Below are 13,080 nucleotides of genomic sequence, written 5' to 3'. Positions count from 1 at the left end.
AGACATTACTTTGCTGACAAAGGCCTGTATGATCAAAGCTGTGGTTTTTCCAGTAATCATGTATTGATGTGAAAGTTGGACCATAAAGAAGGCTGAATGCTGAAGAATTGATGGTTTATAATTATGGTGCTGGAAAAGACTCTTGAGAGTCTTTAGGGAAGCAAGGAGATCAAACCAGTCTATCCTACAGGAAATTAAACCCAAATATTCATCGAAAGGACTGATGCTGAAGCTGATGTTCCAATACTTTGGCCACCTGATGCAAAGAGCCAACTCATGGAAAAGACCCTGATGCTGGGAAAGATTGAGGACAGGAGGAGAAAGGGGTGACAGAGGATGAGATGGTGCATGGCATCATGACTCAGTGGACATGAGTTTGAGTAAACTCCTAGAGATAGTGGAGGACACGGAAGCCAGGCGTGTTGCAATCCATGGGGTCACAAAGTTGGACACACTTAGCAACTGAACAGCAGTGTTTTGGCTATTGTAAACACTGCTACAGTGATCTTTGTTGCTTAATTTCTCCATCACTGCCTTCCTTTGTGTTTGATCTTCTAGTGTACCTTTTCATTAAAAAAATTTCATTTTAAATTACACTGGTGATCATGATATCTTATGTTTATATCAATTTAGTTTGAAACAGTAGTAACTTGACTTTTTATTTATATATTTGGGCATACCTCAAATATATTGTGGATTTTGTTCTAGAACACCACAGTAAAGCAAATAGCACAATAAAGTTTTAAGTTTTCCAGTTATGTTTGGTCTAAGTTTTCAGTGTCACTATGTCTTAAATGATGTACATACCTTTATTTACAAATATAAGAATACTTTATTGCTAAGACATGCTAGCCATCATCTGAGCCTTCAGCTATTGGTAGTCTTTTTGCTGAAGGAGGGTCATGCCTCAGTGTTGATTGCTGCTGAATAATTAGGGTTGTGGTTTCCAAAGGATGGAGTGACTGTGGCAGTTTCTTAAAATAAGGCAACAGTGAAGTTTGCCACATTGGGGACTCTTCAATTCATGAATGATTTCCCTATAGCGTGCAGTGCTGTTTGATACTATTTTACCCACAATAGAACTTTTTTAAAAAATTGGAGTGAGCCCTCCCAAACTTGCCACTGCTTTATCAGTTAGGTTTGCATAATATTCTAAACTCTTTATTGACATTTCAACATCTGCTCAGCATCTTCAGCAGTTACAACTTTCATCTCAAGAAAGTACTTTGTTTGCTCATATGCAGGAACCTTCTCATTTGTTAGTTTATCATGAGATTTGTAACAATGCAGTCACATATTCAGACTCCACTTCTAATTTTAGTTCTTTGCTATTTCACTCACTGCACCAGCAGTTCTTTCTCCCACGGAAGACTTGAATGCCTCAAAGTCATCTGTGAGGGTTGATAACAAGTGTTTGCAAACTCTTGTTGGTATTTTGACCTTTTCCATGAATCAGGAACATCACTAATGGTATCTAGAAAATACCATTTTGAATGAATGAATGTTTTCCTGGTTTTCATCTGACCTCATCCAGGTTCATCAGAGAAATCACTATCTATGACAGTTACAATCTTAAAATAGGTATTTCTTAACTAAAAAAACTTGAAAAGTGAAATAACTCCTTGTGGGCTGCAGGATGGGTTCTGTGTCAGGAGATGTGAAAATGGCATATGTCTCAATGTGCATCTTTAGCAGAGCTCTTCGTTGATCAGGTACATTGTCAACGAACAGTAAGTAATATTTGAATCTTTTTTTAGTCTGAGCAGTAGATCTCAAAAGTAGGCTTAAAGCATTTACTAAACAATGTTGCAAACAGATGTACTGTCAACCAGGCTTTGTTTTTCCATTTCTGTAGCACAGGCAGAATAGATAATAGTGTAATTCTTAAGGGCCCTGTGATTTTTGGAATAGTAAATGAACACTGGCTTCACTTTAAAGTCACTAGTTGCATTAGACCCTGTCAGGAAAGTGTGCTTGTTTTTTTGAAACTTAGAAGCCAGGCACTGACTTCTCTTTATACCTGTGAAAGTTCTCAATGGCATCTTCTTCCAGTGTAATACTATTTTGTCTACATTGAGAAAATTTTGTTTAGTTTTGTCGCTCAGTCACTCAGTCATGGCCAAGTGTTTGCAACCCCATGGACTGCAACACACCAGGCTTCCCTGTCCTTTACCATCTCCCGGAGTTTGTTCAAACTCATGTCCATTGAATTCTAACCATCTCATCCTTTGTTGTCCCTTTCTCCTCCTGCCTTCAGTGTTTCCCAGCATCAGGGTGTTTTTCAATGCATCTGCTCATCCCATAAGATGGCCAAAGTACTGGAGCATCAGCTTCAGCATCAGTCCTTCCAGTGAATATTCAGGGTTGATTTCCCTTAGGATTGACTGGTTGGATCTCCTTGCTGTTCAAGGGACTCTCAAGAGTCTTCTCCAACACCACAGTTCAAAAGTATCAATTCTTCAGTGCACAGCCTTCTTTATTATGGTCTAGCTCTTGTATCCGTACATGACCACTGGAAAAACTATGAATTTAGCTAGATGTGCCTTTGTTGACAGAGTGATGTCTCTGCTTTTTAATATATTGTCTAGGTTTGTCATATCTTTTCTTCCAGGGAGCAAGCCTCTTTTAATTTCGTGGCTGCAATCACCATCTGCAGTGATTTTGGAGCCCAGAAAAATAAAGTCAGCCACTGTTTCCACTGTTGCCCCATCTATTTGCCATGAAGTGATAAGACCAGATGCCATGATATTTGTTTTTTGAATGTTAAGTTTTAAGTCAGTTTTATCACTCTTCCCTTTAACCCTCATCAAGAGGCTCTTTAGTTCCTCTTTGCTTTGTGCTATAAGGATGATGTCATCTACATATGTGAGTTTATTGATATTTCTCCTGGCAGTCTTGATTCCAGCTTGTGCATCGTCCAGCCCGGCATTTCGCATGATGTACTTTGCATTAAGTTAAATAAGCAGGGTGACAATAGACAGCCTTGACGTACTCCTTTCCCGATTTGAAACAGTCCATTGTTTCATATCTGGTTTTGACTGTTGCTTCTTGACCTGCATACAGATTTCTCAGGAGGCAGGTAAGGTGGTCTGGTATTTCTCTTAAAGAATTTTCCACAGTTTATTGTGATCCAAACAGTCAAAGGCTTTGGTGTAGTCAGTGGAGCACAAGTAGATGTTTTTTCTGGAATTCTCTTGCTTTTTCTATGATGCAGTGGATTTTTGCAGTTTGATCCCTGGTTCCTCTGACTTTTCTAAATCCAGCTTGTACATCTAGAAGCTGTTGGTTCAAATACTGTTGAAGGCTAGTTTGAAGGATTTTGAGCATTAGTTTGCTAGCATGTGAAAAGAATGCAGTTTGGTAGTTTGAACATTCTTTCACATTGCCTTCTTTTGGGATTGGAATGAAAACTATCCTTTTCAAGTCCTGTAGCCACTGCTGAGTTTTCCAAATTTGCTGAGATATTGAATGCAGCACTTTGACAGCATAGTCTTTTAGGATTTGCAATAGCTCTTCTTGAATTCTATCACCTTCATTAGCTTTTTTTCGTAGTAATGCTTCCTAAGGCCCAGTTGACTTCACACTGCAGGATGTCTGGGTGCAGATGAGTGATCAATCATACCATTGTCATTATCTGGATCATTAAAAACTTTTTTTTTGTATAGTTCTTTTGTGTATTCTTGCCACCATCTTCTTAATATCTTCTGCGTCTGTTACATTTATACTGTTTCTTCCTTTATTGTGCCTGTCTTTGCATGAAATATTCCCTTGGTATCTCTAATTTTCTTGAAGAGATCTTTAGTCTTTGCTATATTGTTTTCCTGTATTTCTTTGCATTGATCACTTAGGAAAGCTTTCTTATGTTTTGTTGGTGTTGTTTGGAACTCTGTATTCTGATGGATATAGCTTTCCTTTTCTCCTTTGCCTTTTGCTTCTCTTTTCTCAGCTATTTGTAAGGCCTTCTCAGACAACCATTTTGCTTTCTGCATTTCTTTTCCTTGGGGATGGTTTTGATCACTGCCTCCTGTTCGAGCCTCCATCCATAGTTCTTCAGGCACTCTGTGTATTAGCTGCTGAACAACTATCGACAGGAGAATGTTGAAAACCCCCCCAAAAGATACCCCGTGTACAAGGGCAAAGGACGCCACAAGAAGATGGTAGGAGGGTGCAGTCACATTTAAAATCAAATCTCATACCATCCAGATACTCTGGAAGGGTGCAAACAAAAACCTGTGTTCCTCAGGACCAGGGAAAGGAGCTGTGATCTCCACAAGAGGCTGAGCCAGACCTGCCTGTCTGTGTTTGAATGTCTTTTGTGGAAGCGTGCATCAGAAGTGACCAGCTGCTGGGATAATTCTGGGAGGTGTGGCTAGTGGCATAAGTCCTCTCGGAGGAGGTCGCCATTATCCCCAGTACAGAGCCACAGAGCAGGCCACCCAGAAACTGGAGAACAATTATCCCAAAGAAGTTCTTGCACTGTTGTGAATGTTCTAGGCCCCACAACAGATTTCTCCACCTGGGGATCTGGCAAAGGGACTGAGAACTCCCAGGGAGTTTGACTTTGAAGTCCAGTTTAGTGTAAATACCTTAATTATTTTAACTAGATCTTCTAGTTAATTTGGTGCAGCTTCTGCATCAGCATTTGCTGCTTTACCTTGCACTTTTAGTTTAAGGAGACAGCTTCTTTCCTTAAGTGCCATGTACCAATCTCTGCTAGCTTCAGACTTTTCTATTGCAGCTTCTTCAGTTCTCTTAGCCTTTATAGAATTAAGAGAGTTAGGGCCTTTTTTGGATTAGACTTGGCTTAAGAGAAAGTTGTAACTGATTTGATCTTTTATCGAGATCACTCAGACTTTCTATCACCAGTAGGCTGTTTTGTTTCCTTATCATTCTTGTGTTTTCTAGGATAGCATTTTCAATTTTCTTCAAGAACTTTTCTTTGAATTCACAATTTGACTAACTGCTTGGTGCAAGAGGCCTTGCTTTTGATCACTCTGAGCTTTCAACATTCCTTCTTCATTAAGCTTAATCACAATTAGGTTTTGATTGAAAGTGAGAGACATACAGTTCTTCCTTTGAGTTGAACACATAGTGGCTCTTGTAGGTTTATTAATTGGCCCAATTTCAGTATTCACTGCAGATGGTGACTGCAGCCATGAAATTAAAAGACGCTGACTCCTTGGAAGGAAAGTTATGACCAACCTAGATAGCATATTCAAAAGCAGACACATTACTTTGTCAACAAAGATCCGTCTAGTCAAGGCTATGGTTTTTCCAGTAGTCATGTATGGATGTGAGAGTTGGACTGTGAAGAAAGCTGACTGCTGAAGAATTGATGCTTTTGAACTGTGGTGTTGGAGAAGACTCTTGAGAGTCCCTTGGACTGCAAGGAGATCCAACCAGTCCATTCTAAAAGAGATCAGTCCTGGGTGTTCTTTGGAAGGACTGATGCTAAAGCTGAAACTCCAATACTTTGGCCACCTCAGGCGAAGAGTTGACTCATTGGAAAAACCCTGATGCTGGGAGGGATTGGGGGCAGGAGGAGAAGGGGCCTTCTTGGAGTTCATTTATTTTACTAATTGTGTAGATTTATGTATTTAAAATAGGTTAAGTTTTTGCCATGTATCTTCAGATATTCTTTCTTGTCTCTCTTTGTTTATGTACTTCTGGAAGTCTAAGTTCAATATCTGGGCTTAGATGGAGATGATTTCTGTGATTTTTTTTCCTGTTAATGGGCCATCATTTCATATTTTTTTGTATGCTTTTTGAATTTTTGATGTTATTAAAAAACTGGACATTTTCAATATGTCCATTGTTGTAACATTGGACACTAGGTTCTTCTCTCCTCCCCATGGTTTCCTGTTGTCTTTTCAAGGACTACAGTCATCTCTTTATTTGCTTTGCTAATCTGTTTTTGCAAGGACTGTATTCTTTGTCATGTGTGGGTCCTAAAATTTTGTTGTCTTGTTCAGTGGTCATCTTTGAGATTTCTTTTGCTAATAGAAACAAGTAATTTCTTTTTTTTTTTTTTTTGCAGATGGTCTATTAGCTGAGGTACTTCTTCAAAAATTAGGCAGGTTTCCTACAGCTTTGCCTTAGTATTCACTTTGTGCTTGCATGGAGAGCAAAGATCACCTAGAATTGAAAGCCTATACTCCTTAGTTCTTGTCTAAGAATCCATCCAGCCCTGGGCATTCATGTAATACTCTACATTTCCTTGCATATGTGATACCCCTTTAGAGTTCTTATTCCCCAAATATCTTTCTTCTTCCCCTTTTTAAATTTGAGGCTTTTTAGATTGTTTAATGCTTATGCAATCCACTCTCTTGCCACAGACAGCTACTTGTATCACTGTGTGTTTAAATGCTTTTGAAAGGTAATAGTTTTTCCAAAAAAAGAAAAAGGAAGCTCTTCAAAACACTCTGCTACAGTTTGGGAGAACAAGTGTTCCATGGTGTTCTCTTTGGCACTAGGAAGCCACACCAGTAACTTGGTGTGCTGTCCTTGTAGGCTATGGAGGTGGTATATGAGTAAGCAAAAATACTACTGTGCTCTCTTATCAAATATAATAGACGTCTTTTGGCACTCCTCTCTTTATCATAAACTTTTATTAGATTCCAGATGTTCATAAGAGATGAGCTTTGTTGTTTTTTTGGCCAAACTAAGTTGCTTCTGGCTTCCCTGGTGGTTCAATGGTAAAGAATCCACGTGCCAATATAGAAGATGTGGGTTTGATCCCTGGGTCAAGAAGACTCCCCTGGAGAAGGAAATGGCACCCCACTCCAGTATTCTTGCTTGGGAAATCCCATGGACAGAGTTACCTGGTGGACTACAGTTCATGGGGTCCCCAAAAAGTTAGACTTGACTTCATAACTAAAAAACAACAAAAGTTCCTTTACTGGAGGGCCTAAGTTTTGAGGTTTCCTAGTCTTTCATTTTCCATGACATCATTTCTTTCTTTTGTTTTTGAAAGATTGATAATTCAATTTTCAGGATTTTTTCCACTTCACATTTCAAACAATGCTTATCTGTGTTTCAGCTTACATTGTTGGAGCTGGTGATGGACAGGGAAGCCTGGCGTGCTGCACTCCATGGGGTCACAAAGAGTCAGGCACAACTGAGTGACTGATACCATGGACCCCAGGATTCCAGGCTTCCCTGTCCTTCACCATGTCCTGGAGTTTGCCCAGACTCATGTCTCTTGAGTCAGTGATACCATCTAACCATCTCATCCTCTATCGTCCCCTTCTCCTGCCTTCTCTCTTTCCCAGCATCAGGGTCTTTTCCAGTGAGTTGGCTTTGCATCAGATGGCCAAAGAATTGGAGTTTCAGCTTCAGCATCAGTCCTTCCAATGAATATTCAGGATTGATTTCTTTTAGAATGGACTTGTTAATCAGCTTGCGTAGTTTCTACCGAGAAGTCTGATCAGAATTTTTTGTTTGTTTCTTTGTATGTCAGGAATTATGTTACTTTTGTTTCCTTTTGAATTTTCTTCATATTTACCAATATTTATATTTTAGAATATTCAAGGGAATTCTCTGATCTTTCTTCTGTGTTTTAAACTCTGAAATTACTTTTGGGAAGCTGTTTGCTACCTCTTGAAATGTTTGTTTTTGACTTGATGTTTCTCTCTCCTTCTGAATTCTAGTTATGTGTTATTCTGTTAGGTATTGTGTCATAGCCTGTCTTGGATGCTCTGTTTTGTCTCACTTTGCTGCCTTTTTTTTAATTTAATAAACTTTAGTTTTAAGATAAGTTTTAGGTTCACAGTAGAATTGAATAGAAGTTAGAGAGATCCCCCATAACTCTTGTTCTCACATACATATAACCTCTTCCACTATTAACATCCCACATCACAGTGATCCATCTGTTACAGTCAGTGAACCTACGCTGACATGTCATTATCACCCAGTGTTTGTAGTTTACATTAGGGTTCACTCTTTGTGTTATATATTCTATGGGTTTTGTTTTAAATGTACTATTTAGATGTACCCATGATTCTAATATCATACAGAATAGATTCTGTGCCCTAAAAATCTTGTGGTCTCACTTGTTCATCTTTCCTATCACATAACGTTTGGCCATCCCTGATATTTTTACTGTCCTCATAGTTTTACCTTTTCCAGAATGCCATGTCATTCAAATCATATAGGGTGTAGCTGTTTCACATTGGCTTCTTTTAGTTAGTAATATGTATTTGAGCTTCCTCCATGTCCTTTCCTGGTTTGATAGCTCATTACTTTTAAGTGTTAAGTAATGATGAATTTTCAGTTCATTTGGGTAAATACAAAGGAGTGTGATTGTTGGTAGTTGGTAGTACTGTTGATTGTAGTCTATGTATTCTGGCATACTCATTTTTTTCTAAAGTAATTTTCAGAGGACCTAAATATACATTTGGAGAAGGCAATGGCGATTCATTCCAGTAATCTTGCCTGGAAAATCCCAGGGATGGAGGAGTCTGGTAGGCTGCAGTCCATGGGGTCGTGAAGAGTCGGACACGACTGAGCGACTTCACTTTCACTTTCGTGCATTGGAGAAGGAAATGGCAACCCACTCCAGTGTTCTTGCGTGGAGAATCCCAGGGACGGCAGAGCCTGGTGGGCTACCGTCTATGGGGTCGCACAGAGTCGGACATGACTGAAGCAATTTAGCAGCAGCAGCAGCAAATAGACATTTTTCTGAAGAATATACACAGTTAAGCAAAATCTACATGAATAGATACTCAACATCACTAATCTTCAGGGAAATGAAAATCAGAGCCGTAATGAGGTATTCCTTCACACCTATGTGAAGATGTCTTTGATCAAAAAGATAAGAGAGATATTCTTGTTGAGAATACCGACAGAACAGAAACCTTGTTCACTGTTGATAGAAATGTAATTTGGTACAATCTCTAGAAAACATAATTAAAAATAAGACTATTATATATATAATATTATATAGCCACTTCTCAGTATATATCCACAATAAATGAAATCATTATCCCAAACACATAGATGTGTTTATCCCATGCTTGCAGCAGCATTCCAGTTTGCCTTGATTCATAGACGTAACATTCCAAGTTCCTATGCAATGTTGCTCTTTGCAGCATCGAACCTTGCTTCTGTCACCAGTCCCATCCACAACTGGGTGGTGTTTTTGCTTTGGCTCCATCCCTTCATTCTCTCTGGAGTTATTTCTCCACTGATCTCCAGTAGCATATTGGGCACCTACCGACCTGGGGAGTTCCTCTTTCAGTGTCCTATCTTTTTGTCTTTTCATACTGGGGTTCTCAAGGCAAGAATACTGAAGTGGTTTGCCGTTCCCTTCTCCAGTGGACCACATTCTGTCAGACCTCTCCACCTTGACCCGTCCGTCTTGGGTGGCCTCACACGGCATGGCTTAGTTTCATTGAGTTAAATAAGGCTGTGGTCCGTGTGTTCAGATTGGCCTGTTGTCTGTGATTGTGGTTTCAGTCTGTCTGCCCTCTCATGCCCTCTCTCAATGCCTACTGTCTTACTTGGATTTCTCTTACCTTGGACGTGGGGTATCTCTTCACGGCTGCTCCAGCAAAGCACAGCCACCACTCCTTACCTTGGACATCTGGTAGCTCCTCTCGGCTGCCGCCCCTGACCTTGGACGTAGGGTAGCTCCTCTCAGCTGCTGCCTCTGACCTTGGACGTGGGGTAGCTCCTCTCGACCATGCATATTAAAAAGCAGAGACATTACCTTGTCAACAAACGTCCGTCTAGTCAAGACTATGGTTTTTCCAGTGGTCATGTATGGATGTGAGATTTGGAGTATAAAGAAAGCTGATTGCTGAAGAATTGATGCTTTTGAACTGTGGTGTTGGAGAAGACTCTTGAGAGTCCCTTGGACTGGAAAAAGATCCAACGAGTCCATCCTAAAGGAAATCAGTCCTGACTATTCATTGGAAGGACTGATGTTGAAGCTGAAACTCCAATACTTTGGCCACCTGATGCAAAGGGCTGACTGAAAAGACCCTGATGCTGGGAAAGATTGAGGGCAGGAGGAGAAGGGGATGACAGAGGATGAGATCGTTGGATGGTATCACCAACTCAATGGACATGGGTTTGGGTGAACTCTGGGAGTTGGTGATGGACAGGGAGGCCTGGCATGCTGCGGTTCATGGGGTTGCAAAGAGTCAGACATGACTGAGCGACTGAACTGAATTGAACTACAGCAGCATTATTTACCATAACCAAAATATGGAAACAGCTTTATGTGTCCATGGACTTAACGAATAGAGGAAACCTGGTTGTCTCTGTGTACACACAGTGGAATGTTACTCAGTCTTTAAAAAAAACAAAAAAACAACTGATCATTAGACAACTTGGATTAGCCTGGAAGGCTAATGAAATTAGCACCACAGAGAAAGGCAAATATCACATGAGATCACTTATATGTGATATCTATAGAGTGGGTAGACTTATGGGAAAAGTAGTGGAAAAAGTAGTTGCCAAGGGCAACGTGGTAGAAATAAGGAGCGATTGGTGAAAGGTACAAACTTTGTTCTAAATGAATATGGTCTGAAGATCTAACATATAATAAAGTGACTGTAGTTGATAACACTTTCTTGTATAATTGAAATTTTATGAGAGAGTAGAATATATTAAATGTTTGGGCCAAAAAAGAAGATGTGTGAGACGATGGATGTATTAACTCAGTGAGGGACGCCCTTCACTGTGTGTCCATATATCAAATTGTCTTGCTGTAACTGTCTTATAGTTTGTCAACTATACATTAGTAAACTGGAAAAATAATTTCTTTCTTTCTTTTTTAATTAACAGGATTACCTTTGAGGTTATTTTGAAAGTTTTGAGTTGTACAGTACTTGATTATTTTGCTGCATTGTGGAAAGATCTTTGCAGCAATGATTACTTCAGAGTTACCTGTGTTACAGTAAGTATTACAGCTTTTCATTTTTTTAAATTCTTGTAACACCTTTCTGTATCAAAATACTTTTATTAATGAGACATGAAATGTGTTCTTTGATAGTTGGGCAATATGTTTGAAGTAAAAGAACTATTAGAGGTTATACTTATTATATCCATCTATAGCCCTTGCATTTTCATGTCACTATGTAATGCCCATGTTACTGAACAAAAAAGTTACTATCTCATTTTAGGATTCAGCAGAAACTATGACTCTGGGCTGGTTTGACATGCCAACTTCTTCTGTAAATAAAGTGTTAATGAAACAAAATCACACTGACTCCTTTGCAGAATTGTTTATGTGCTAGAGAAAAAATTAACCTGCAAACAGAAATATTTTGTTTGACTATATAGACAAGAGTTTGTAAACCTCTATCCCATATCACCCTCTCACCCCTTCTTTTCCCTGGGATTGAGATTGTAATTGATGAGTCCTTCTTGGCATCTAATTAGATTTTGGTGGCGTCTAATTTCTGGTGGCATCTAATTAGATTTTGTTGGAGTTACAGGACACGTTTAGAATTTGATCTTGTTTTCGATTCTCTGGGAAATGTGATCGTGTAATGGCAAATACTTTTCCTTTTATAGGTTTCATTAAGCTCCAATGTAGGAATCTATATAGTCTGATCGTGTATGATAACAGCAGTTTAGATATAATCAAAGTGACCAACAGCTTACATAATTATTTATATGTTTTTATAGTTCCAGATCATTTATATGTGTTTTTTCTAAGAAATTGTAGTCTCCTTCCAGTTGGTCTCCTGTCCTTCTGTTTTTCCTCCAGAGTTTTAAGACAGAATGCTATCCAAATTACTTTACATGCTAAAAGCCATCAATACCTACCCTAATAATTTGTCTAAATATGAAAGTGTTAATCGTTCAGCTCTGTCTGACTCTGTAACCCTCCAGGCTCCTCTGTCTAGGGGATTCTGCAGGCAAGAATACTGGAGTGGCCAGCCATTCCCTTCTCTAGGGGATCTTCCTGACTCAGGGATCAAACCCTGGTCTCTTGCATTGTGGGAAGATTCTTTACTGTTTGAGCCACCCGGCAAACTTTACTATTTATTAAACGTTATTAAATATCGCCAATTACACCATGTTATTTATTCCACCAAATGTTGTAGTAGAGCTATGCTAGGCTTTGAGGAGAAAGAGAAAGTGGAAAAAACTCACTTTGTCCTTGTTGCCATGAAGCTTATAGAGATAGATATTAATCAAATAATCACCAACATATAGATTTAAACTGCTTTGAAGGTAAGCTAGAGGATTTTATTAGAATTTTAATACATGCCTTGAATTAGTCTACTTTTCTAAGGAAGAAGTGTAGGGAGGTAGGAGGAATCGTGATAGGAGGAATCACAGTGTGTTTGAGGGACTGAAATAAAGCTGTGATTTTTCTTTTTTCAGGATTAAAGATGGAGAGTGGGGTGAGATACGGCTTGCAAGTAGAGTAGGGCTGTATTGTATAGGATCTGCTAAGTCTTAAATTAAAAATTTTGAGGTTGTTTTCCCCTGGAAGTAGAAGGAAATCATCATAGAGTTTTAATCATGAAAGAGACAGAATAAGATACATTGAAAATCATTCTTAGTACACAGTATAGTGATTTGACTGGAAAAGGCAACAGAAGAAACGAGGAGTCTTTTTAGGAGAAACGTGTTGCAGTGTCCAGGTCAGAGATAATAACAACTTGAGCTAAAACGATTACAGTGAAAATGGAGAGAGTAAGGCAGAATTTAGAGAGTTTTCGGGGGATTAAAAAGAATGACTTTATAAGGTTGAATATGATTTTTCTATTCTCTTTATTTATGTCCAGTAGTCATTTGCAGGCTTTTTGGTAGAGCAGTTTGGTTGAAGTTTGAGTTTGCATAGCCCTTGATCCAGCTTTCTTTGTCTGTTCTAGAGAGGTGTTTGTTGATGTGTAATAAGAGTTAAGGTGCAAGGATAGTTGTTTCACCTCTGTTTGTAGTAGTTAAAAACTGGAGACAGTCAAAGTACTCACAGATAGTGAACTTATAGAGTAGAATTTAGGAATCCTTTGTATTTGTAGGAAAACTCCTATTAATTTAAGTTTAAAAAATTAAAATGTAGACATTGCTTTGTATTTATGTATATATATGCCAGAACATAAGTATTTATGACAGTAT

The 13,080-nt window shown here is 38.9% G+C and overlaps 1 protein-coding gene across 3 annotated transcripts in view; it reads left to right on the top strand.

Moving 5' to 3' along the window:
• The window catches only part of STAG1 (STAG1 cohesin complex component), a 496,597-nt gene that overhangs the window by 143,579 nt on the left and 339,938 nt on the right, over positions 1-13,080 (top strand). For all 3 annotated transcript variants that reach the window (XM_086354992.1, XM_086354939.1, XM_086355119.1), the window contains exon 2: positions 10,792-10,903. Coding sequence is in view for 2 of the 3 variants with exons in the window: in XM_086354939.1 (XP_086211065.1) it covers positions 10,875-10,903 (29 nt within the window). In the remaining variant the exon portion in view is untranslated. The remainder of the gene's footprint in view (positions 1-10,791; positions 10,904-13,080) is intronic.

Source organism: Bos grunniens, chromosome 1 (assembly GCF_055505025.1).
Source record: "Bos grunniens cultivar Pamir isolate PY7600 chromosome 1, Bosgru_T2T1.0, whole genome shotgun sequence".
Lineage (NCBI taxonomy): Eukaryota > Metazoa > Chordata > Mammalia > Artiodactyla > Bovidae > Bos > Bos grunniens.
Note: the sequence above shows the minus strand (reverse complement) of the source record. Positions and strands in the feature narration are given on the sequence as shown.